General features: G+C 45.4%; 1 protein-coding gene across 1 annotated transcript in view; it reads left to right on the top strand.

The window, feature by feature from the left end:
* COL22A1 (collagen type XXII alpha 1 chain) overlaps positions 1-27390 on the top strand; it is a 994625-nt gene that overhangs the window by 677739 nt on the left and 289496 nt on the right. Inside the window, exons 19-21 of the mRNA XM_086966258.1 lie at positions 7962-8015; positions 9982-10026; positions 10268-10297. Of these exons, the coding sequence (XP_086822384.1) occupies positions 7962-8015; positions 9982-10026; positions 10268-10297 (129 nt within the window). The remainder of the gene's footprint in view (positions 1-7961; positions 8016-9981; positions 10027-10267; positions 10298-27390) is intronic.

Genomic DNA, 27390 nt, shown 5'->3' with positions numbered 1-27390 from the left:
CGGCCGCAGCACAAAGGTGTCTGACCGCCGTATTCACTTGGTTGGCACAGGCTAGGCTTAAATGCAACAAGGGAAAATCGGAAATTATACTATATGGTCACTTTCCAAACCAATTTATTGAATTGGTTTGGCCTCCCGATTTACCCCCTCCTCTCACTGAGGGGGGCCCTGCCAAGAATCTGGGCATTTGCTTTAATGAAGATCTGCGATTTGCAGAGCAGATTAAAAGACTGACGGGTGCCTGCTTTGGGACCCTTAAATCCCTAGGCAGATTTTTCCCTCTCTTGCCCCAGCCGGCCAAAGAAACGGTTGCCAGAGCCCTGATACTGTCCCGACTCGACTACGCCAATGCTCTCTACCTGGGATCCCCCTCCTTTTTGTTAAACAAACTGCAGCTTATCCAAAATGCGGCGGCAAGACTTCTGCTGGGCATCCCTAGACACATCAGCATAAGATCACAACTGGCCGCACTCCATTGGCTGCCGGTGGCCCAAAGAGTGCAATTCAAGGCTCTGGTTCTCACTCACCGAGCCCTACATGATACTGGCCCGGCGTATCTGAAGAAAAGAGTGACCTTTCACGTGCCCAGTCGACATCTCAGGTCGGCTTCTCAACGCAGGCTGATAATACCGCGCTTCAAGCGCTCTAGACTGGGCGGCTTATCATTTACGGTTAAAACAGCTACCCTCTGGAATGCCCTTCCGTTCACTCTCAGGGACACCAGAGACCTTAGCTGCTTCAAAAAGCTGCTTAAAACTCACCTTTTCAATCAAGCTTACTAATATAATGCTGTGCTTTCTCTGGGATTTCTTTGTGGTTATGATCCGCGCCAGGATACTCAAGAGTAGTCGTGCGCGTAATAAATACCCATATAACATAACATAACTTAAGTCCTAACTGATGCCCATGCCACTAGGTGATTAAAATATATTGTTCCAGGTGGAGTGCCTCGTTCTATTGACCCATTAACACTTTCTTCGCAGAGCCATGGCAGCATCAATGCCAGAGCAGCACCGACGTCACCGTGGTCAGACCCTGATGGTGAACATGGATTTCCATTAGAGGTCTGATACCAATGGCTTGCCCTTTGGTACAAGTGAGAGTGAGCTGGCTTCGTCTGGGCCCATGTATCAGAAAGGCGGTTCCGCTTAATACCCTGGCTCAACTCACACTCCACTGACCTCAGAAGCACCTAGCAGCCGCACATAACACAAGTGTGATACTTCACAGCAACTAATGCTGTGCAATGGCCGTGGTAGCAAAATGCGTTGGCACTACGCCATACCCCTAAAGGTGATTTAAATGTATCCACATAGTAAGTATGAAGGGTTATTAAACCCATGTGCATGTTAAAGATTTAGGGGCAGATTTATGATAACTGGCGCATCCCTAGGGATGCGCCAGTTATTTTGCGCCGCTGCTCCGCCACCCATGGTGCGCCGCTTTTACAATGCGGCGCACCATGGGGCAAAAACGGCACAGATGCGCGTCGCATCTGTGCCGTAAAGGTGGCGCATTGCTGGAGTTGCGTCGCAAGCGCGACTCAGCTCCAGCAAGGCTCGGGGGTGCCCCATCTTTCCAATGCTGCGTCAAGACCTACGCCTGCTTCAAGCAGGCGCAGGGTTTTGACGCAGCATTGGCCTGAAAGTGGCTGAGTGAAATCTTATAGATTTCACTCAGCCACTTTTGCGAGGCGCACCTGCCCCGGAACGCCCACCCTGCGCCGGAACGCCCACAAGTGGCGCAGGGCTTTACAACTTGACGCATCTGCCTAGATGCGTCACGTTGTAAATGGGTCGTAGGGATGCGCCACGTTTACGCCGAAGTTGCGTGACGCAAACGTGGCGCATTCCCAACATAAATCGGCCCCTTAGTAGTTTGCAATGCTCCCATTCGCTCGTGACCTGACCTGGCTGTAGCTTCCAGACTTCCAGTGCAGACTTTTCTGGTCTTTCTTTTGTTTCCTTATCTTTCGGACATTTTAATTGGCTGACACAGTTATCTGATGTTATTGTGCGTCAGACCCCATTTTGCATTGCTCGCGTGCGGAGGAGGCGCCATTCATCTTCATCTCGCGCACGTTGTTTGTCTGTCCTAGTAGACTGTGATTAACAATGTTTTTCATGTATCTGCAATTTTCACTCGCTGAGTAAAAGACATATGGCTCCTAGAAAATTAGCCGATGAGGAGGGTCGAGTGAATACAAATTATGCCACGCTAACGATTGTTAATAGACACGTTTCAGGGCTGTTTATCATTTTTAAAGAAGTAATTGCAAAATTCCTGCAATACAACGCTGCTTTGTTTGGAATGGTAATTAGTAGCTCAAGGCTCGTTAACGGAACTCCATTTCTCTTTTAGTTTACCGCATGGCTCTGCGTGGTGTCTTCCTCTCTGACGTAACTGACGCCTAGTTGTCAGCTTACTGACGCAGAAACTGTTCTTGCAATGACGTTCCTCTGGGAAATTGTAGTCACCTGGAAGTGATTGGCAGAGAATGTAAACAGACGTAAATAACATGCAGAACGCTCACGTTTTTCCAAAGTTGTGTCAGTATTCGCTGCTTTTCTTTAATGTTATTTTACTTTTCATCAGGGGTGTAGCATCTTCAGTGAGATTCAGGGGTGTGAAACTCAAATTTCCCAACTAACAAAGCAGTGAGCTGCAGGATGGAGGTGTGAGATGACAAAGGTTAGAAGTAGGCTGTTTCCATGTGGCACACAGTCAGTACTAATTAGCATTAGGTGGGCTTCTGTGTAAAGTGGCACAGTGGGCAAAAAAAGGTTTGGGTTGGAATGCTACCCTGAGCAATGGTCACTGGTTAGACTATTTCCAAGCATTCACATTCATTCCATCACCTTTTGGGTGTTTGATTGCAAGTCTGGATACCTGACGCTAGTACAGCTTTCCAAACCTGCTACTGCCAATGTTTGTGAATTCCCAAAAACTGGTACATTTCTATCCATTCAAGGAGAAGTTCTATGGAGGGGGTATTTACTATTTTTGTTGGTCTCATGGCCCTGAGTTGAATCTGTGATGTCTGTGTTGTCATTCTCATTGCGCTAAAGTCTTATAACTCATACTTCTTTAGGAGCAAAAACGTAAATATATTTGTGAGAAAGTCATCCTTTCTGCCCTGATCACCCCCATTTTCTTTGACTGATATGGGTGGTAGCTGACCCTGACTGTGCCCCGGGCTCTGCTAACCAGATCCAGGGCCTGTGCTCTGATTACAAAGGTATATACAAATTAGATGTAATTACAATTTCCACTGACAACCTACCTGTAAGTCCCTAGTATATGGTAGGGCTTGTAGGTTTAGAGGCCCAGCAGGTTGGAGGCACTTAGGAGTACATTGCTGTGTTGCCTGCTGTCATTTTAAAAGTTAGTCCTACTTTGCAAGCTGCTTTTAAAATGAAATTACATGTAAATTCAACTTTGGATATAATGGTGCTTGCAAGGCATTAAACTACCTTATTTTTACATATGTCAACCCTAAGTGCCCAAGGGTAGGGTGCCATGTAAAAATAAGCAAGAACATGTTAGAAGATGTTTTGTATGCCCTGGTGAAAGAAAAACGACCAATTTTCTCCCCCCCCCCATGTAGCCTTTTAGCTCCATAGTCTAACGTGACTACTGTAATACAGTGCATCTATTGAACTACTACATAGAAGGTGTAAAACTTTCTTTTCAGTTAGCCAAATTCCAGCCTTCTTGCAGCCTCTTCTGTATTGCCAGCCCTTAACAAGTTTAGACAAACTGCTTTGATGAGGTGGTAAGTGGCCTGCACAGAGACCGGGGTTATCTGATGTGGGGAGCTTTGGAATTGCAGAGAACAGGCCAGGACAGGGGCTAGACACATCAAACTGAACTTCACAGAGAGCAGGACAGTAAGGAATGCCTGTCAGGCCTACCCTCTCTTCCTGTACCCCCAGACAGATGGAATCCCAAAGAGAGGAATTTGCAAGAGGTCTGGAATGGGATTGTTAAGGGAAATGAACCACACCAGTAGGTTGGCATCGCCAGATCTTACTCCCAAGGAGAGGAATTCTCCATCTTGAATTTTGAAATGTACTGCTTTGTGGAACAAGAAAATGACACACTTTGGCGAAAGCTGTCATGCTTTTGGGTGGCACCCTGTACCCCACTGGTCAGGGGTGCCCCCCTGCTTATCGCCCCAGAACATTCAATAAATATGTGAGAGCTGCATAGCAACTCAATTCTGCTTCCTGAAACTACAAGGAGAAGAAGGGAAGCCCTGCTGGAACCCTGGTTTGCCCCATGCTGGATTGCGCTCTGAATCAATCAATGAATCATACAGTTATTATAATGCGCTGCTTGTCATCTGAAAGGGTGTTCAGTTACTGTGCTGTGGAATCAGTAAAGAACCAGGTCTTGAGACCCTCAGAAAGTTGGTCTTGGAGGGTGATGTACGGAGGTGAAGGGGAAGGGTGTTCAAGGACTTGGCAGTGAAGCGGGAGAAGGAGTGTCCTTTGGTGCAGCGGCGGTAGAGGCGTGGTGCCTGGGCGAGGTGAGCAGAGAGGAGGTTCCTGTGAGGTAGGCGGAAGTTCAGGCAGTGGTTCTTTGGTCATGGAGGGCTTTGTAGGCCTAGATCAGGAGCTTGAACTGGCATCTTTTATGGATGGGGAGCCAGTGGAGGTCTTTCAGGTGCTGGGTGATGTGGGTTCTCTTTGGCAGGTTGAGGATCAGTCTGGCTACTGCATCAGGAGTTGGGTTGTGGTGCCAGCATAGAGTGTGTTGCCATAGTTCAGCTGGCTGGTGATGAGAACCTGCATTACAGCTTTACTGGTCCTGATGGGTAGTCACTTGAAGACTTTGCAGAGCATATGAGAGTTTGGAAGCAGGCTCAGGAGACAGCGTGGACCTGACGTTTTTATGGAGGGTTCGCTGTCCAGGATGATGCCTAGGTTTCAGCAGTGGTCTTTTAGAGTGGAGGTGGGCCCGAGTTCCAATGGCCACCAGGAGTCGTTCCAGAGGGATGTGTGTCTGCCGATGATTAGTACTTCAGTTTTGTCCATGTTTATCTTCTGACAGCTGTTCTTCATTCAGGCTGAGACATTCTTCATACAGTGGAGGAGCTTGGTCTTCATCGTGATGCAGTCTGCTGAGAGCGATAAAACGAGCTGGGTGTCGTCGGTGTAGCAGATGATGTTGCTGTCATGGATTCTGATGATGTCCGTGAGGGGTGTAGTGTCGATTATGAAGAGGGTTGGACTGACGGATTAGCCTTGAGGGACGAAGCAGATGGTGAGCTTGGGATAAGAGGAGAAGAGAAGGAGACAGATTCTCTGGGTTTACCCTGTCAGAAAGGAAGCCATCTTGAGGAGTGGTCTGACCTCTGCATGTTTCCAGGTGTCCGGGAAGGTGGCTGTGGCGATGGAGGTGCTGAGGATGGTGGTGAGCTTGCGGCTGATCTTGTCCCTTCTTGAGGTTGAAAAGTACGTGGGGTCATGAGTCGGCGGGAGCTCCCGAGTGGATTGAGTTCATCAGAGTGTTTTTGTTCAGTGTGCTGAGCTGTTCCCAAATGGTGAGCGGGTAGTCAGTGACAGTGGTCGATGGGATGCTGTGGAGGTGGTGGGTTGGGGATTGAAGTTTCTGTAGATGGTTACTATTTTGCTGTGGAAGTGGTCAGGGAGGGCATTGCAGAGGTCCTGTGACTGGAGTACTGCTCCTGTTGGACACTTGGAACTACAGCCCTGAGGACTACTTCCAAAAGGATTAAGAAGGGGATTCTCTCAAAGCAATAGGTTAACAGAGCTCACCTGCACCATCTCCCCAAAGAAGTCCCTAGCCTGGAGTGCTTCCAGTGGACTTTTAAGGGTTTAGCCAGGTGCACTCTGGAAACAGTAATCCCAACTTCCGAGACTCTGGAACCTTGGATTTGTGTTGTGGACGCTTTGAACCCTCAAAAGGAACTTCAGGAAGAAATTCCAGTAGGGTGGAAAAGTTTGGAGCAACTTTTGGAAAACGTTTCTTAAGGTGACCAACCGGACGTTTGAGAATCGGACTTACTAACTCCCACCACCACCCAGCCTGAATTTCTGGTTCATCCCACTGAAAGCTTCAGAGCTCAAGACTTCCACAAGCTTACCAGGGGGCTCCTACTGAACCAAGCCGGTGAGGCTGCTGTGAATCCAGCCTGCTGGAGAGGCCCACTCGACGCTGAAAGAAAATCCTCTAGAAAAGTTTCTAAATGCGAAGTTAAAATTTTGACGGGGCTTCCTGCTTAGTGTATCTGACCAGGGCTCCATCGTGGTCAGCCTCAAACTTTGACTTTGTCCTGGTCAAGCGTGACCAGATGCTCCAAGTTGAAGATCGTCGCAGCGCCTGTTGCCGCTGCCAGAGCCGTTGCATTCTTCGTTTGCGGGACGCACCAGAACGGTGCGGGAAGATTACCATCGCTGCGAGTGTTGTCACAGAGCCTGTCGTCGCTGGGTGAAATCGCCGCACCTCTTGCTTGCGGACCGCATCACGTCGCTGCGAGTGTCATCGCAGAAGCCATCGCATCGAGGAGCTGCGAGAGAGAGAGATCACCACTGGTCCACGCATCGTCGGCCCGGAGATCATCTCAACTCCAAAGATCATCGCATCGTGCCTTTGCGAGATAAAACTTCCTAAAGAACTTACGCACCGGAATCCATACAAGTCCGCCTTCCTCCCCTTACAGACCGGATTCGTCGCATCACGCCCGCTGCTGCAGCGGGGTTGTCGCATTGCCTCCCCAGGGTCTCAGGAACAACGCATCGCTTGTTTTCCACCGCACCAGCTTCTGCTTTGGAACTTTGTCTTATTTAAAAGGTACTGTTGGCTAAAGGTGATGCAACTATGAACTTTTCACGCAACTGTGGATTATTTTATTGCAACCTTAAGAAATCTTTTGCAACCATATTCTTGAACTGTGTATGTTAGATTTTTGTTGTTTTGGTCTTGTGTAGTTTAGATTAAATACCTTTATTTTTCTAAACTGTTGTGGAGTCAGTTTGTGGTGTTTTCACTATGTTACTGTGAGTGTTGGCACAAATACTTTACACATTGCTTTTGGATAGCCTGACTGCTTGTGCCAAGCTACTAAGGGTGTGAGCAGAGGTTATCTAAAGAGTGTTTCCTCCTTACCCTGACTAGAAGCAAGGTTCCCTATTTGGACAGTGGTACCTACCTCTGCCAACTCGAGACCCCCAGTTCTAACAGTGTCCTGCTGGAGCCAGCAGACCATTATGTCTGTGACGGTTTTTAAAATAAAGCAGTTTTTATTTTTAAATGCAGGCCGTTTTTCTTAAAGGAAAATGGGAAACATTTAAAAAAGAAAAATACGTTTTCTGTTTCTTTTTATAAGAGTAGGCAGTGAGACCAATGCCTGCTCTTAAAAAACATATTCACTGTCAGTCACAAAGGGTAAAGGGTCCCTTGGGGACCCCTTCCCGTTTGCCACTGGCTTACCACCTTCTTGAAGAAGGTGGTAAATTGAGATTGTTTTGCGACCACATTCCGATAGCAAAACAATTGTGTATGGCCTGGTGACTCGCTATTAGGAAGGGATGACCTTGGCACGCCCCTTCGTAATATTGACTTGCAAACCTTTTTCTACGAGTCAGTAAAAGGTTACCGACTCGCAAAATAGGATTGATACATGCTACAACACTTTTTTAGTGTGTGCAAACGGCCCAAATCTTCGTTTGCGACTGCTAAAAATGGTCCTACATGTGACCCATGGTAAATATTACAGACACCAAAAGAAGATTCTTCAAACGCTGATTATGTTTTGTATTATAATTGTTTCTGTGAATTTATGTGTAATTCTCCTTTAAGGGCTCAGATGCTTGTGTTACTATATCATAAATGTACTAATAAAATGATGTTCCATTAGGTAGTTCTAATCAATACTTTCTTTAGTGCCAGCAATTAATACCACTCACTAAAATGACGTCTTTATGTATTTGCAGGGACTAAAGGGGGGCACAGGACTCCCGGGAGCTGTTGGACCTAAAGGAGATAAGGTGAGTTGGAAGGTCTCAAACTGGGGCAAATAGTAGGTGTGCGGTAAATCTAAATTATGGCGGTCATTCATGTAATTTTGGGAATTTCGCATTACGATTGTTACGTGAAATTATGCCACTTTGCATAATTACGTGCATGGGTATAACAAACCTAGAGACGCTGTTTTTAGAAGTACTTTTAGTTTTTCTTCCACACTTGTTTTGAACACAGTATTTTTTTAGCTCGAAATGCATTTTCATGTCAAAAACTGAAACAACGGATTTGAATTTTGTATACTTGTGTGTAATTTTTCTGAATGTTCACATAATTATGCAAGAGCAAATGACATGAATTCCCTCTCCCACCTCCAGCAAAAGCAGACAAATCACATTGGTCAATGCCTTGGATCTCTGATTATCACTGTTTCATAGCAAGAGAACGAGCTGTGTAAGTGAAAGAAATATGTAACTGTTCTACAAAATGGAGAGAACATAGCCTGCATTTTAGTGGTGAGGTTTGAATCGGATTTGTAAATAAGCGTAATTTAGTAGGTGGAGGTTAAGGCAAGCTGGCTCACTCACTCAACCAGCAACTCACTTTTATGTTAAACCCCAGCTTCTGAGTGTAAAGTAGCAGGAGTCTTCTTAACAAGTTATTTTTCTGCTTCATTAAGTGAACTAGAATCAAATTAAATAATGTGAGTAAATTAAAGTTTCTGTAAGCTAAAGATTATAGTTGTACATGTCAGAGAATCAGCAAGGAAGAGGTAAAGTTTAAATGACACCAGCATAGTTTCTAAAAGGCTTGAAAACGTCATGTTCCCCACTTCGCTGATTGCTGGGGCAAAGTCTACCCCCCACAAACCTCCTGACTCATCTCCTCTAATGAGTTTCTGGTAGTGTATGCCCCTTCAGTGGGACATTCTGGAGTAGCATTCCTTGCAGCTGGCAGCCTACACTGCAGCTACCAGGTATGTGGAGCCGGGGAGGTCGAAGCAGATGATCCAATGGGTGGTGGCATTTATAACACAAATGTGAGTTATTTGTATGCATGGCAATAGGAAAACGGGGGGCATATTAGCAAGAACCTCGTTAAAATGATCACAGTTTTAGCTGCAGGAAACTGCCACTAAAACAGTGATAATGGGCTTGCTAATATGCGTTATAGAATTCCAATAGAAGCCCAGGTTAGATGTCCTGCACATCTAACCTTGGCTTCTATTGGAATTCTATAACGCATATTAGCAAGCCCATTATCGCCGTAACTGCCTCTAAAATGGCAATAATTTTAACAAGGTTCTTGCTAATATGACCCCATGTTTCTTATAGTCTGAATTTGCAAGTTGTGACATTTCCTAGTGATGTAAATAATGTGTTACTGTCCTAAATTAAATGGGTCCTGAATGTACTTCGCAAGGATGAAATCTTACGTTATCTTCGCTTGGATTCACGCTTGTGAAACGCTGTATACCAATCAGGCCACATATTACGTATAAATTCTCAGAGGTGATGACTATTTTACACATATTCAATGCTGGAAAAAGGGATAGTGTGTCCTGGCCATTGGAATGCTCCTTCAGAGAATTGTTCTATTTCTCTTCCTAAATGATGCAATGGCATGTATGCTTTTGGGGGTCAATCGAAGGCCCATTTATAAATAGACCCTGATGGACAATATGGAAAGGTATGCATCTAAATGGTCCAAATTATTAATTCCAATGTGCTATCTAATTAAATCTTTTCAAAACTAATATTTTATCATTTTTGTCACCTTCCTTGCATCACAGTTATTGTTTTCATACTTTAAATTTCATTCTAAATTCATTTGGTCAAAATAATGTTGGCACTATTTCGTCCTATATCATTGATAACTGGAAATATTTCCCATTTTCCCTTGAAAAGCATCCTTTCCTCTCGTCCTGATTTTGTTCTCATCGCTTATGGTGTGCGTTTGTGCAATCTAATGCCTTTTTTGTTCCTTTTTCAGGGTGAAATAGGAGTTGCTGGACCGCCAGGCAAACCGGGCGATGTTGTAAGGATTCATAATTTGTCCACTTTGTATACCGTTTATACAGTATAGGAATAGAATTGTAATTGTGAAACCAACAACAGTTCTTCAGATGTAGTACATTCACATGAGTATGCTGGAAAATGGACTGCTTACGATAGTGGATATAGGTACCTTGGCTGCTGATCATAGATTAGCCTTTATATAGTTATGAGATATTTAAATCTATAACATCATTATTTATGTATTTTGTTATGTTCTGTAGGTGCAGAAAGAAGGCCTAAAGGGAGAACTGGTAAGAATTGAATTTATCTCCGATTTTTTTTACAATTAAACTGTTGTTTTTGTCTAATTATTCTAGTTTTACACCTGAGCATGACCCATAAACACTTATTGAGATTGATCATAAAAAGCACTGCCTGGATGTTGAAAATGATTGGCTAGTCTTAGACTTTAAAATCTTAAAATACCGTGGAATATATTTGGCATATCATGTATCTGGCACAATCACATGTCTGCTATGAACACGAGGAAACAATTTAAAAGGCGTTGGCCCCATCATTTTGGTTTTATCAATGCTTGTTTGTTTGTTTTTGTCATTGTCTTTGCAAAACTGTATTGTTGGGGAAGCTGCTGAGCCCTCAATGAATCAAAAAACAAAAACTGGCTAAAAGTTTTTCTTTTTAAATGATCTGAAAAAGTACAAATTGCAATAGTAATCCCTTGTACTGAAGGAACTACTTTGTGTGGGTGTGAGATTCAGCATTTGTGTTTGATGTCTTTGTGCTTGACAAATACTTATTCCTTGTGTCAAACCTTCCCTTTCTGGAAAAACCCTAGTTGTAGCTGCTTTAGCACAATCCCACACCCTAAAGCATGCCCTCCTCAGATCCTGCCAATCTGGCTTCAGACTCAAATTAATTATGGAGACAGGCTGATGTAGTCATCCCTGTCTTGGATGATATTCCTTGACCTTTCAATGACCTCTCAGTGAAGTTACCCAGAGGCAATAATGTATGCTCATTTTCATGCATGGGTATCAGTAGCACAGTACTGAAGTGGTTCGCCTCGTTCCTTCGTGGTCATACCCAGTTTGTGCTGAATAAGTATTTTTGATCAGCTACTCTTTCCACCACATCTGGACGCCTTGCTCCACCCTTTTATCATTTGCGACTTTTAAAACTAACTCCTGGATAAATAGAACTAAACATCAGCATCACCGTTCATTAATGTGTGGTCAAATCCAAACTACACATAAAGGCCTCTGAATCCCCTGACTTTAAGCATGTCTAAGAATATATAAATCTTTGATGAGGTTGGGTGAACACTCTCTCTCCCAAACCTCTGTCACTCCAGCAATGGCTTGACATTTTCTCCCCACCTGAAATTTCCATAATTCTTACCTTGCATGTAAAATCATTGGGCTCCATACAGAACATGCATCTCCGTATCTCTGCATTGACCAGAGCTGCAAACAACCAACGTCACCTCTCAAATATTAATACTCAGATTGAAGAACTATTCTCCAGGCTTTCATTGGTAAACAACCTTTACGACGCGGTCAAAACACCGCAGTACAATTACAACGCAGCTTTTAAAATGCAAGTCGTTACCACGACTTGCACTGGAGGGCTCTCTAGACTAAGGAATAGTAGATTTACTATTCTAACACCTTCCCTACTGTATGCAGGCTGGAGTTGGAATAGTAAATTATCCTATTCCTAAGTCCAGCACCCTACAGCGCAAGTCGTGGTAACGACTTGCGTTGTAAAATCTGCGTTTTGATGTCCCACAATCATTTTGATCTTGTGGTAACATCATACATCCCTTTCATTGCAATCATCTATAGGTGGAGGTAATTCAATCAAAAATATGAGGTGTCGCAAAGTCATCTCTAGGTTCGCGGAACGCTTTACTGCACTTGGCTGCTGAGCTAAAGCTAAGTGCCCAGAAGTCATGCTACATCACTTCTTTACAGATCAACCTTGTTAGCTTCTATAAGGCTCCAATGTTACATTTAAAATATGGCATTAAACATGCTTTACCCTGTGTTCACCTTCCTACTTGAAATATAATATAAAAATCTCCGAAGCAGCATCCTTCTAAATTTGTTTGCCGGATTTCCAATGTGCTGTCCTCAAACCTAATCTTCAGCACTCTGTTTGATGCTCGTTAACTAAATTGTGCTGTAGGTAGCCGCAAAAAACCTCTTCCAGAAGATTTCTCTAAAGCTACACATTTGTAAATGTAAAATTGTCAAAGTCACTCTACTCACGTGGTTAAAACAAAATATCTATGATAAATAAACATTGCTTAGCAAGAGAGAAGTGACCTACAGTTTTAAGTGGATACAGATTAAAAGTAGTTTTGAATTCCTTAGACATCCAAAAGCATAAAATGTATTTTTACTTTTTTAAAATTCACTATGAAGTGCATCAGATTAGGTGTGATCTCGTTGACGGAGAAAAACAGCACAAACATTGCCTCTGAGAATGCAGAGCACAGTAGTCAACCCAGAGTGAATTTACTGATAGCCATTAAATGCATGTTGGAGAAAAGACCAAGCGGTGTATTCCTAAGGATAATTTGCATATTTTAAAGAAACGCTGCTTAACGCTTGATCTGCGCAACCTGGTCGCGCTTTTAGTTTACATTTGACCATTTTAATTTCTCGGCTTTTCAGCCGCTTTAATTCCGCCGCGTCTATGTGGGGGTAAACGGGGCATGTTAGGACATTGCTAGCACAATAATTATTGAATCTCACCGCTGTTACAGCGGCCCTTTAGCTGCTTCTGCTTGTGAGGGGACATCTTGGGTGAGGTAGCGCCGGCTGCGGCAGACATTTTTGTTAGCAGGCTAGCTGCTGCCTGACGCGATAGGCTCATAGGAGGCCATTTAAACCTGCCACATGCAAGCGCGCAGCGTACGTGTGCAGCGGGCGCGCCGTGGGCACGCCGGAGGCTCGCCAGAGGCGAGCCCATCTGTGCCCATCCGTGACCAGACGGGACCCGGGGCCAGGACCCCTGGCTCGCGCATCATCTATGATAGAGGTGAGCTATTGGAAGTTAACCTGAGTAATACATCTCTCGAGGAGGGGAGTGCAGCCCTACTTCGACAGGAAGGGTTGTGGGGGGTTCCGGAGAAAGGGTCTGGATGGCCTCATGCTCATAAAGCCGGGGTCTTGCACTACGGGCTGTTAAACACCCGTTCCCTCCAAAAACACAATGGAGGGGTGTTTTTGTTACTGGAGGACGGGGAGCTCGACGTGTTAGGAGTCACGGAGACGTGGCTGGAGGACTCCTCGCTGCCGGATCTTGTGGCTGCTCTACCGGCAAATTTTTCGGTTCTATATTGTAATAGAGTGGGTGAGAAGAGAGGCGGAGGGGTGGCACTTTTCTTTGCAGATCGTATGCGAGGAGAAACAATCTTGGCAGAAAATTTGGGAGGGACGGAGGTGCTTGGTGTTAAACTGAGGTTGGGGATAGACTGCCAGACAGTCATGGTGGTGTATCGTCCTCCATGGGCCATGCCGGAGTTTCCAGACCTGTTTTTGAAGCTAGTGCAGGATTTGCGCTCGAGGTATGAAAATATGGTTATATTGGGAGACTTTAACTACCACTGGGAAACTACCCCGAAAGAAGGGCAGGCTAGCCAGATTGATGAGGCTCTATCCTCACTAGGGCTAGTCCAACAAGTAAAGGGGCCGACCCATGTGAAAGGTCACACGCTTGATCTGGTGTGGACGTCACTTCCGGTACAGGGATTGACGATTACGTTGCCTTGTGTCTGGTCGGATCACCATCTGGTGAAGGGAGATCTCCTGATGAACTTACAAAAAATGAAACCTGTAGAAGGGCAGAGGGTGGTGAGGAAATGGAAAAATATTAATGGAGACAAAATGGTAGCACATCTCCTAGCGAATCCACCCCAGAATTTTCTGGATGAGAATCCGGATGCTCTTTGCAGTAATTTGGATGATAGACTTCAATGGGCGGCCGATTACGTGGCGCCAGCACGAAGGGTCAACTTAGTAAATAGAGGCGCCGGATCCCCTTGGTATAACGACTCTCTTAGGGAGAAGAAGAGGGCTTTACGCAAGGCGGAGAGAGCTTGGCGCAGAGCCTATGACACTAATACGCGAAGTCTCTATATGCTAGAACTAGCGACCTATAAACGGGCAATAACAGCCAGGAAGGCCGAGTTCTATGAGGAAAGGATCACTACAGCTAAAGATCCACAAAAATAAATCTTTAGAGTCCTAAATGAACTCAGGAAAACAAAAGAACAGAGGCCGGAGGACTGTCAGAGATTTCAGGACTTTTTCACCAGCAAAATTACAGACCTCATCTCTGAAATTGCTCGTACTCCCATGCATGCCTGCCCCCTACAGACCACCCCGGCTAAGAAGCTGGTGGACAGTCCTTTGGACATTCTACCCTTGATTGCGAAGGATGGACTGTCATTGCTTATGGGGCGAGTTAAGTCTGGCTCTCAGGCCGATCCTTGCTCTCCTGAAGTATTCAAACTGGCTATGCCAGGAATAGAGGAAGAGGTCTTGGCTCTCCTGAATTCATCCTTAGTATTAGGCAAGGTTCCGTTAGCCTTCAAGGAAGCACGACTGATCCCTTTGCTAAAAAAAACAGGGGAAGACGTGAAATGCCTGAAAAATTTCAGGCCTATCTCCCAGATTCCTTTCCTGGCCAAAGTGCTAGAACAGCATGTTTTGTCCGACCTCTCCGACCATCTGGAAAGGAATGGTTTGTTGGAACCAAATCAATCGGAGTTCCGTGCGAATCACAGCACGGAGCTGGTCATGCTGTCTATCTTAGATGAGCTCAGGAATAGGGCAGATAGGAAGATACCTGGTGCCCTGGTGTTGTTAGACCTCTCCGCGGCGTTTGACACCGTGTGTCATAAACAACTTCTGTCGCGGTTGAGGGATTTCGGCATTCAGGGCACAGCTCATGCCTGGTTTGCTATTTCCTACAAGGGAGGACGCAAAGAGTACAGCTGGGAGAATTGCTCTCCACTGCAACACCAGTTTTATGTGGAGTGCCGCAGGGGTCTGCTCTGTCGCCCCTTTTATTTAATATATATCTACAACCGTTGATTTCACTCCTCAATCAAATGGATTGTCAGGTGTATAATTACGCTGACGACACCCAAATCATCATCCAAATGGATGATGCTCCTGGGGCGTTAGCAAGGCTGCAAAATATCCTCAAGCATACAGCCAACTGGATGTCTTTGAACTCCTTAAAAATCAACCCTGACAAGACAGAGGCTTTACCAATCACCATTGCTGGTAACCCATGGCACGACGGGTTTTGGTCAAGAGAACTTGGGCCACCCCCAGAACCTGCAGCGGTGGTAAAAAGCCTAGGCATCCATGTGGATGATAAACTATCCATGCGGAAGCAAGTCACCACGGTGGTAGGAACCTGTGTCGGTCTTCTCCGACAACTCAGGAAAATTGCGCCATTATTGTCCTTCTCCACCTTGAGACGGGCGGTATTCGCAATGATATTATCAAGGTTGGACTATGGCAATTCGCTTTATTTAGGACTACCCCAAAACCTTCTGGACAAACTTCAAGTGGTGATGAATGATGCCGCCAGGATCATTTTTAAGAAACCAAGGAGCTCGCATGCGTCCCCACTTATGCGCGAGCTACACTGACTGCCAGTAAGGCAGAGGGTGCTCTTTAAAGGGCTCTGCATCGCACACAAATCGCTCTATGGAAAGGCGCCAAGATATATCAAGACCCGTTTGACTCCATACAAACTGGGTAGGTCGTTAAGATCTGCTGAAGCAACCCTTCTTACCCAACCACGCTTCAGATTGGCCACAGTGGGTGGCCGCGCCATTTCCAACACCCTCCCAGCAGTCTGGAATAATCTGTCGGCGGATTTGCGGAAGGAATCCAATTTGATGTCCTTCCGGAAGAAGTTGAATACTGTTCTTTTTCAGAAGGTCTGGGTTGGGCTATAACTCCTGATAGGGCTTTTTAGGAATTTCTGCTGTGCGTACCTGACAAAGCGCTTAGAGACCCCTGGGTTATAACGCGCTATATAAATCGAATAAAATAAATAAATGAATAAATAATTGGCCATCATTTTGCTAGACTCCCCTGATATATTATACTTCTTGGTAAACAGGAACACATTCAGCACTTTAAAAATACAGCAGTAATGTTTCCTTCTGATGTGTCTCAAACTCAGGGTGTTAACCTCAGATCCATGCAAATGCCAACCCCAAGGGCGTTGGGCCTTGTCAATTCGGGGCCCTCAAATGTGCAATGCTGAAAGCGGAAGTCCACCATCTGTTTTTATCTGACTCTTTTTATATCTGGGTTATCAATGGGAGGTGATCGCCTTTTCTCGCCTTCTTTTATTCATTTGGGAGCCTACACTTTTCATTTGCATCTGCTTTTAATGTTGTTACCATTTAGATTACCCACCAATGCTTTCCTGTATTTAATAGCTTTTTATTATTTATAGTGGAGATTGGGCAGTGTGAAGAATTGTTATGTTTAGTATTGTATGCATTTTTATATACACATTGTTGTGATTTTCAAGACAAATCGAATAAAGTTTTTACTACTTCTGCTGAATGAGGAAGGCATGAGTCCCTTTCTCACTGCTCCATCAGGATTCAAGCAAGCCGGGCTGAAGACGGCTGAAATGCCAGAAACCGGTCCCCGGTAGCTTGTCTCCTTTCTGGTAAAGAATTGGCTTGGTAGTTTAGTCTGCCCTGTTCCCATGATGCACTGGGCCAGGGACAGACTGATTTGCATATAGCCAGGTTCTGAGCTGGGATGGGGCAGTGAGATAAATAACGGTGATGGATCAAGCCCTGATCTTTGGACTGGGTAAGAGTGGTCTGCTCAATTCAGACACTCTGTTCATCACCACCCCCTTTTGTAAATCGAATGAGGAAGGGAGCATGAAAATGTGCTTCACTGTTGGAGGAGGGAATAAATGTGGTTAAAATCTGAAGTGGTCCTAGCTCCTCTCTTTTCCCTCTTCATGTAATGGTGAGGTTTAACTGAACATATTGAAAAGTGTTTGCTAGCTTACCTAGAGCAGTGGGTTTTAAACAATGGAGCACAAAAGCAAAATCTATGGACTGTATAAAGCTCTGTCAAAAAGATGGACTTGAGCGATGAGAGATCGGAAAGCTAATGTAGTCTCTGGATGCACAACTGAGGCATGACATTTGAGAATCCTAGCAATGGCAAAGCAAGTAAACTACCTGAGAGCCAAATAAATAGGGGCTGATCCAAAGGCAAAAGTATTTTGCATTTTTGAAGAATCAATGACACATCCATGATGGTGATAACTTGTTCTTGTGAGACAGACTCATGGAGTGGTTCCCTGAGTCCTTTAGGAAATTGATAGATTTGGTTTGGTCCATGTCTGCGAGATAAGTGGGACAAGGCAATATTAATCACCAATGCTAGTCAAAAGCAGTACCTAAAACTAGTCAAAAGAGTTCCAAAGATCTTCCAGAACTTGGGACTTCAATGGGAAACAAGACATTCAGATATTCAGGGATCCAAGAGGCCTACAACACTAATTAGCAGTACTAGTAGAATATGAGCAGAGTACCTCAAAGGATCATATAATCTGTACAATTTTGGTATACACTTCTGCTCTCGATTATGGGCAGCATTGCCCCAGCTAAGATGGTGTCGCTTCCTCAATACTTTCATATATATATTGTAGAGCGCTATGTGCCCCATTCCTATAGAGACTTTTAAGAAGCTAGGCTCTTGATATAAGTGGTCTGGGCAGGGAAAAGAAATAAGCTCAAACTGGACATACTGAAAATGGACTGGGATGACAAGCGTCTTGAACTACCTGATGTGGAACTTCATTATGCAGTGACCCACTTTCTTATGATGTTAAATGGTGCACAGGGGATGGAAACTGGAAGAATAGATTACCGAATGAATCTACAGGGAATTAGACCTTTATCGAGCTCATTATGGGGTGGGGCGATATAACATCTCACGATCGGTATGTCATTTGTGAAACTGGATCTGCTTTGGAAGCAGTGGTTGGGAGAGTCCTCAATCGACCTCTTTATGAGGGATCTGGAGTCATGGTGTCTAGAATTCTTCAGGAGGATAAGTCATCGCTGTTCTGTTTCCAGATGGAGGGGAAGACTGTAACACATTGTTGAGGTGCAGGAGATGGATGGGGTAAAACGTGTCCGGCTCCTCTAGTACACTAGGTTAACAAGGACAGCCAGAGAGATATGGACGGAACTTCCCAATGCGTCATGGGTGTCCCTGCCTTGCAGGCATGTCTTAATGCTGCATAAGGCTCTGAAACTGGATAGAATGAAAATTCCCCTTGAAGGCGAGACAGCAGTGGGAGGAGGGTATTCGTGAACCTATCACAGATGTTGAGTGGAAGAGGGCTTTTTCTGAGATAAGAGAGGTATCAAATATCACAAGATTTAACCTGGTCCACTTTAATTTCTTACATCACTCACACTCAACCTTATTAAATATTATTCCTCCTGCCCAAGAAAGAGAGAGACAGAGGTCGTGCTTATGCATATGACATCGTCTTGCAGAATGGTGGCTGTAAATTTGGCAATGAATGTGGCGCAATTGTACCCTGTATCAACCATCAACTTAGAACTCTCATCTAACCAATATTTACTAAGCATAATTCCCCAGCTTGAGAAACATAAAACATGGCACAGATTTGCAACTTTGGGAATATTACCAGCGAAGCACCGAATAGGCATCCAATGACTTCACACCAGGGGCCCCCAATTAATAATTATGGGCAATAGATATGATTAGAATGGGCTTAGGTGTAAATTTACATATGGCTGAAGAGCCCCATATGAGAACTGTCAGAAGAATGACAAAACAGTAGAAGAATTGTCCCCGTAGGAAGACATAATGGACATGCTGGTAGAGACACCAGATCTCGGATTTCTATACATCCACTGGCCCAAGATCGAGAGTGCTAAGAATGGATTCAGTGAAATGAATACAGAAAGGCCTGTGACGTGTGTAATGATTCAGAATCTAGGAACAAACCTCGAGGTCTGCACATGGAGGACCTGAGGTGCCGGGTTTTTAGGGACCCGGTGGTGCCAGGGGACCACACCCGAAGACCTCTGAGTTCTCCCTGTTCTGGACTACAGAAACACAGAGTCTTCTAGTTGAAGTCAGAGATCAAGTTTTATTGGCTGCAACCAAGTAACATGTGTCCTAGAAGTACGACAGCACGGGCCGTAAGTTCTCAGGAGACTGTTCGTTTTTACAGAACCAGCCTTCTCCTTATATACATAAATAACAGCTGCAGGCAAGAATTCTTGAGTTTATGATATGGCTATACACATATTTCTACAATAATACAAAGAGCGAAGTCATGCTGGTCAGCACATATTTTAGATGTCCAGTTTGTGATGGATTACCCCGCCAGATCCAGAATTCCCATCAGATATCGATGAAACACCAATAAGGTCGGGCACCCTCCCATCATAAAACAGGTCATAAACAAGAATCATGGACAGGTGTATGTGTATGGAAAACAGGGTCTGTATGTAGTGAGTGGTTTATGACATGTTGTGCCTTGATGATATCTTGCTCGGCCACTGGGCGAGGAGCTGTCCAAACAGGCTTGGCTGGAGGCAGTGGAGTCAGCTCGGCCAGGTCATGGGGAAGTCAGCTACGGTGGACGTGTCCTTTCAGATCAAACTCGGTCTTAATCAATTGACTATATGAGGGCAAGTCATAAGATGGATGCCGTTTACAAAATGGAGTCTGAGGGTTCGGGACGGAAACCACGATTTAAGGGTGTTAACATCACTCAATCATGACGCAAATACATAGGGATAATGTCCTAATGATTACCGGTCCGTAGATACCAAATTCGTCATGGTACGACGATATTTTGTGATACGAGTGTTGGACCTCGATATCTGTGGAACAGCAGGGTCCGGATTTACAGTACCACAGACCCTCCTTTTGCCCTCATATTAGGCAATAACTCACGCTAATCTGAGTCCAAATCTGTATTGATGAATTCATGGAGATGCTGCTGTAGCATCATTCTGTTGCTCAATTCGTCCCTTGATACAGGCTTCCTTACACATGAAGTGGCGCAGAGGCCACATATTGCAGGAGCGCACTGCACAAACAGGCAGAACATAAACAGAACGGCTAAGATCATCCCGATGAAGATCAGAGTTTTCCATCCCCAGGCAGAGATCAGTTCCCAGAACCACCCTAGCAGAGACCAATCCCCTTTCTCCATGTGAAGGGAATCAGAGATTTTGTGTAATTTGGAGATGGCCTGGTACACTGTCGGAGCATTATCGGGGATAAAAATGCAGCAACTAGATTGGATCACTCTACATACACCACCACGGTCTGCAAGTATGACATCTAGGGCAACCCTGTTCTGAAGGGTCATAAGTCGATCCGACTGAAGCTCAGCTGTCAAGTTGCTAAGGGCACCGGCCGTTTCAGTCACGGCGGACTCAACTATCCTCGTCAATTGTTGAATGTTCCTGCTGTTCACCATGGGCCCCCAAAATGGCAGAAAACCCTTTGCGAAGTCTCCAAACTCCTGACCCGCAGTGTCGTCTTGACTCACGACACCCCTAACTGTCCTTGTCCGATGGTAATCTGCCCCGGCCATGTAGGTGGGTGGCAGCAGAAACGAGATAAAGCATGTGCCCGAGAAGTCAGGGGGCAACCAAGTGTAGGCTTTGTCATTGCAGACGAAATAGGTGCCTTTAGCCGCCAAGAATGCAGGGGAAGTTCGGGAGGCAAACACATAAGTTTCCGTGCATATGCTCTTCCCTAACTCTGCTTTGGGATCCCTGCCAATACCTTGCAGACATAAGTGACCTCGGTGGGGCACTATCCAGACTGGGGAGGATTTCTTTGTTTTCTGGCTTTTATTCAAAGAGATCCCGTATTTAGTCACGTTCCAACGGCCGTAGGGAGTGAGTTCATCTTTAGGAATCATTTGATACGTGTCAACATCCCTACTCATATTCCTTATTCCTACCACTAGTGCCTTGTTGCTGGAATCGCTCTCCGGGGAACGGGGCGGGTATGGTTCTAGGGCGAACAGGAACATGGTCTGGAAAGCCCACAAAGAACCATAATAGCTGAATGGCAGGATGAAGTAAGGAATGCCCTTATCTGTCGTGTGTGGCATGAGTCCGCAGATCCAACAATTAGATGTGTTCATTATAGACTGGTGCTGGTGTAGGAGCTGGATAAAGGAGTTATTTACAAACTCTAGTCTTCTGGCAGACTCGTGTTCAGGAAGAGGGTGAAAGGAGTGTAAAGAAGCGGTCGGAGAAGGTGTGGGCTGAGTGTTGTTTACAAAGGTGACTTGAAACGTGAATAAGGTATAACCAATCAAGAACATCATTATGCTACTCATCATCAAAATACATATTATCAGAAATTTCTTCCTGGCCATCACAGTGCATATTTTTGTTTTAAAGTTCATGCGTCTAGCAGGTCTCTCTACCCCTGGAAACTCCATCCTCTGGTTGCTGCCCGCGGTGGGAGGTTGCTTCTGCCAAGATGTGCGCTCTGTCCAGTCCGGGGTAATTCCCTCAGACTGACCAGAACCGTTGACCTAGGCGTCCCCGGCTGCACTCCTCAGACTTCAACCGCGGCCCTAGCAGCAGAACCGGATGGCGGTTCGAAAATCAAAAATGAGCTAGTTCCCTGGGCGAGAGAGCTGTGAAATCAAAAATAGTTCATGGGAAAAAAGGGGGAAAATCGCACTAATTCGATTATGTCAGTTCCTTGGTCTTGACCTCAGATTATATCGTTCTTTTCCAGGCACGGTGTGATCTTCAAACAATGTTTCAGGTTCTGTAGTGTCCAACTGCATCGACGGTGGCACAGATCCTTGCAAAATACAATCGCTCTCTTTGTTGGTATCAGTTCCTTTTAATCGTGCATCGCTGAAGGGGACAAAACGAGGTATAAACTCTGTTTCGGAGTCAGCGACTCCTTGCTGGACCCATCGGTCATATGGAAGGGGGAGCCGGACCCTTTTGCAATGGGCGCCGTGCATCCAGTGTTTCTTCCCGTGGACACGTACTGCAGAGCGGGTGGACAGTAGAACCTGGAAGGGTCCGGTCCAGCGATGCTCCTCGTTCTTTGTTCGTCTGAAGTTCCGAACCAGGATCCAGGAGCCGGGTTCGATGGCGTGGCCTGGATCGTCAGACGCCGGTGGAGAGGAGCTGTGGACCTGTTGATGTAAAGCATGCAGTTTAGTTGTCAGTTCGTGCAAATAGTCAAACAGTGCAGGGTACTCTATCTCCCTGAGCCTTCTGGGCCTCGGTACTCCCCATATATTTGCTGGGCGCCCAAACACGATCTCGTGTGGGCTAAGTCCTAATCTGGAATGGACAATCATCCTGGTAGACAGGAGTGCTAAAGGCAGGGCGTCTGGCCACTTGAGACCTGTGCTGGCTTGGATTTTGGCCAGTTTCAATTTTAACGTGCCATTATAGCATTCTACCAATCCTGCCGATTGGGGATGATTTGCAGCATGGAACTTCTGGTGGATGCCTAGACACTCACACACTCTCTTCATCACTCGTCCCACGAATTCACTTCCATTATCACTCCAGACAATTCTAGGCATGCCAAATCTAGGGAAGAATTCCTTGACAAGGGCTTTGGCAGTTGACAATGCAGTGTTGTTCTTAAGGGGGTACGCTTCTACCCACCTGGAGAAGGCGCAAACGACAACAAGGACATATTTCAGGTTATTGCACCTCTCCATGTGAATGAAGTCGAGTTGCAAGACCTCGAACGGATACGTTGGAGGTGCAAAATGACCAGCTGGGGTTGGGGTTCCCCTACCGAGATTGTGCTTCAAACACACCATACAATTTCTTACCAGATTCTCTGCACATTTTGGGATACCACTATTCTGCCATACTGGGGCCAACAGCTTACATATTCCTTTCACACTGATGTGTGCCATTCCATGGGCCATCGTTACCACTGCGAGCACATAGGCGTTAGGTAACAACCATCGCTGATGTTCTGACAGTTCGACCCAACAACCATTCGCGTCTAATCTACCCTTGTTTTCTCTCCATTCATTCACCTCTTTCTCGGTAGCATCAGCTTGTATAGACTTCACGCTTTCGATGGTGTCCTCACACATACCCACATCAGGGGTCCATCTAGCAGGACTTACAACATACATCCGACTCATTGTGTTCCTTGCAGTCTCTTTCGCGACCTCATCGGCAAATGCATTCCCTCGACCAACATCATCTCGGATTTTTCTATGCGCGCTGCACTTCACGATCGCAACCTGTAGGGGCAAGGTCAGTGACTCGAGAAGGTCGTGTACTAGCTGGCCGTGTTGAATTTTCGCACCATGTGACGTCAGGAACCCACGTTCACGCCACAATCTTCCAAAACTGTGGGCTACGCCAAAGGCGTACTGACTATCAGTGTACACATTCACTCGTTTTCCTTTCGCCAACACACATGCTCTTGTGAGTGCGACTAACTCTGCTGCTTGTGCAGAATTCTGGGGGATGCGAGCTGTCTCTACAATCGTGTGTAATGTCGTCACGGCATATGCTGCAGTCGTATCACCATTCGGCAACTTGAAACATGAACCATCAACCCATAAATTATCATTACATTCAGGGAGGGGAGTGTCCTGCAAGTCTACTCTCCCTTTTGTCTCTTCCTCTGTCCTAAAGCAGCAATCATGTTTGTCGACCTTATCTGTCTCTGCTGGAATGGGTAATAACGTGGCAGGGTTGAGTGTATCACACCTCTTTATGTGGATGTGACTTGCTAACAGGGTCAATTCATAGCTGGATAGTCGTGCACTAGTTAGATGTTGTGTTTTCGTCCTGTTTAGTAGAATATCTACTGCATGTGGGACCATAACGGTCAGAGTATTATTCATGACTAGCCCAGCAGACTGTCGAATACAGACAGCCACTGCGGCAGTGGCCCTCAAACAACTTGGTAATGCCTTAGCTACAGGATCTAGAGTCGCAGAGAAATATGCACATGGGCGTTGTCTGTCCCCAAAGTGCTGCATCAAGACTGATAATGCGCAACCTTCCTTCTCATGGACATATAATGTAAACGGCTTGCTGTAGTCGGGGTTGCCCAACACAGGAGCCGAACATAATGCCTCACGCAATTCATGGAAACTCGCCTGACAATCTTCAGACCAAGGCAAAGGATTGGGTGTGTCTTTACGCATTAATGCCAGCAAGGGTTTGGCCAGCAGTGAGAAGTTCGGTATCCATTGTCTGCAGTACGATGTAATGCCCAAGAAGGCACGCACTTCTCTTTGTGTCCTTGGGACACTCAATTCTGCAATTGCCTGTATTCTTTCTGGGGTCAGTCTCCTTCCCTCCTTCGATAAGATGTGACCTAAGTAGGTTACTTCTTGTCGGCAAAATTGTAATTTGGAAAGCGAGACCTTGTGTTTCATGTAACATAAATGACGCAACAATGACAACGTCGCTCGCTTGCAAATCTCTTCAGTATCTGCAGCGGTCAGTAAATCATCTACATACTAAATCAGAGTCGCGCCACCAGGTAGAACAATCGTATCTAGTTGTGTTTTCAGAGCCTGACTGAATATTGATGGACTCTCACAGTAGCCCTGAGGAGCGCGTTTAAAGCGGAAGCTTCGTCCTCCTAAATTGAAGCCAAAGATATCTCTGCTCTCCTCGGCAATCGGGATGCTGAAGAAAATATTCTTCAGGTCTATCACTGAAAACCAATTGGCTGAAGCTGGAACCATTGTCAATAAGGCAGTAATGTCGGGGACGACTGGAAACTGTGGTACGACGATCTTATTCACTTCCCTTAGATCGATCACAAATCGGTACACAGGGGGCTGTGAAGGATCGGTACGCTTCAAAACAGGCAAAACAGGACTGTTACAAATGTTGCCTGTAGTCTCTTCGACGACATCTTTCGCAATCAGATTGTAGACGATCGCTAACAAAGCCTTTTCACATTCGTTCGAAATTCTATATTGGGGAATACATGGCAACCTAACATTAGCTTTCAATGTTATGACATACGGTGCTATCTCCAAATGACCAACATCATTAGAACCATTCGCCCAAAGTACATCTGGAAGAGGCGACAACTCAGTCGGAATTCTTTCCTTTGACAAATACATCGGGGAAATCACTTTCTTACCAAGGGTAAGTTGTACTCCCGAAGGAGAACAGTACCAAGTCGCATATAATCTCTTCAACAAATCCAAACCTAACAAATTTTCGCCACAACCTGTGGTAAGAATGAGGATTGATTCTAATTCGCATGGGCCAACAGAAAGGCGCATGGGACTGGAGATCGGGTTTCTAACAGGGGCGCCAGAAAAACCTACTGAAACATTCATTTCGCCAGCCAAAGGTGCGCCAGGAAGTTTTGAGTGCATAATAGAACTTTTTGTAGCACCAGTATCCAGCAGAAATGGCTCCGACACTCCGGATGTAATCACCTCGATATAAGGTCCATTCTGATCTACTGGAACTGAAACAACTCCCTCTCTTTGTCCATGGCTGTCCTAGCAATTATTACCCTCATTCTAGTCTTCTGCGTAATAGTCATCTGCATAGTACTGAGCTGACCTAGAAGATGCATTATTCTGTTGGTCAAAGCTATTCATAGAATTCTGAGGCGGAAAAGAAATGGTATTCTGGGAGAAATTTCCACGGCCCCTACCTCTAGGAGCCTGTTGAACACCTCTACCTCTTGTACCGGGAACACCGTTTAAACGTCGTGCAAGAGCTTGACAATTACTTTTGAAATTACCCTCTTCTTTGCAATATGCACATTGATTCGGGCCATACAGGGAACGCTGGTGGGAAAACTCGTTTCCTTGTGCGTTTCTCGAATACTGCTGTGGTTGCTGATAATTGGGCTGACTAGGAGTGCGAGGCAGATACGCTTGCTGGAGAAGAACTTTATCTTTTAGTTCTCTAGTCTTCTTGTCTGTCTTATCTAGCTCGTCTTTGCGTCTATTTTCATAGTACTGGGCTGTGGCTAAAACCTGCGCTGACGTGGAAACAGCCCAAGCACTCTCTGAATCTTTCAATTTATTGCACAGTTCAGGAAGCAGATTATGTACAAATTTGTCTACAAACAATCTTTGGCCACCCTCGGTAGCCATGTCCTGACCACTATGTCCAGTGAAAGTCTCCTCAAATCTCGTGAAAAAGTCAGACACATTCTCATCTTTCTTCTGCTTGCACGCAGATAGCTTGTCCCAATTTACACGTATTTCAGGCATTAACGTTTTCATGTACGCAATAATCCTACCGGGAAGTTTCGCTATTAAAGGCTCGGGTTTAGAACCACCAATTTGTCTAGCATCAGTAGCAGTAATATTAGCCCATGAGTCACCTAGTTCTTGATCATGATCTGCATGACGAATTTTACTCCATAAAGGATGCGGAACAACATTCCCAAACAACATGTCTATATCTGATAAATTCATTATACATGAGCTGGCAGTCTGTGATAATTCCTTGTAATATCCTGCTGGGTTTTTACGTGGATCAGGTAGTGTCTGTTTGAGTGCTAAAACTTCGGATCTTTTCCAGGGGACATGTACCCATACACGCTGGAAATGCGGTGGGACAGGTGGTTGTGCATTCGCATCACCTTCCCTCCATACTGGAGGAACCTCTCTCATGGGGTACTGTCGCGCCTTTTTCCTACCAGACACATCATCCTCATTAAACGATCTAGAGCTGTTTCCCTTACTCCTATAAGATAATAACAGATCTATTGCTTGTTCAACATCTGCACCTATAATCATGCCTTCGTAAAATTTGAATCGCATGCTGGCTAGTTCCTGCATTCTGCGTTTCGGATCATTGTCTTGTAAATCTTCCCAGAGGTACACACACATCTCTTCAAATACATATCTTTGAGTGGATGAATCCCACTGACGGAAGACTTCCATAACAGACTGAACATCATATCTTACAGTATCAGTAACCCATTTGCGCGCTAACTCATTCAGCACTTCTCTTTCCTCGTAGTCGGGTAGTTGACTACGCAACTGTCTACGTTCTGTTTTAGGGGTCGTTTTAGGCAACCCAAAGAAGGGCGAGAATAGACCAGTGACAGTACTTGCCACTCTCTGTCTGACAGAAGGAGAAGCTTGCGGTGAGGCAGATGCGCCGGAAAAGACAGGCTGATGTAAAGAGGAAGTCGAAGCAACAGCAGAGGAAGTCGAGGCAGTAGCAGACGTAGTATCATAGTGAATAGTTGGAGCAGTAGGCAAAGTTGTAGAAGTAGATGGAGTATGTAGCAAAGGCGGCGGCCCTTGAGAAGGCTGCACCGGAGAAGTAGGAACAAGC

This window comes from Lissotriton vulgaris, chromosome 4_1 (genome assembly GCF_964263255.1).
Source record: "Lissotriton vulgaris chromosome 4_1, aLisVul1.2, whole genome shotgun sequence".
Taxonomy (NCBI): Eukaryota; Metazoa; Chordata; class Amphibia; order Caudata; family Salamandridae; genus Lissotriton; species Lissotriton vulgaris.
The sequence above is the reverse complement of the archived record's forward strand: the minus strand, read 5'-3'. Positions and strand labels throughout refer to the sequence as shown.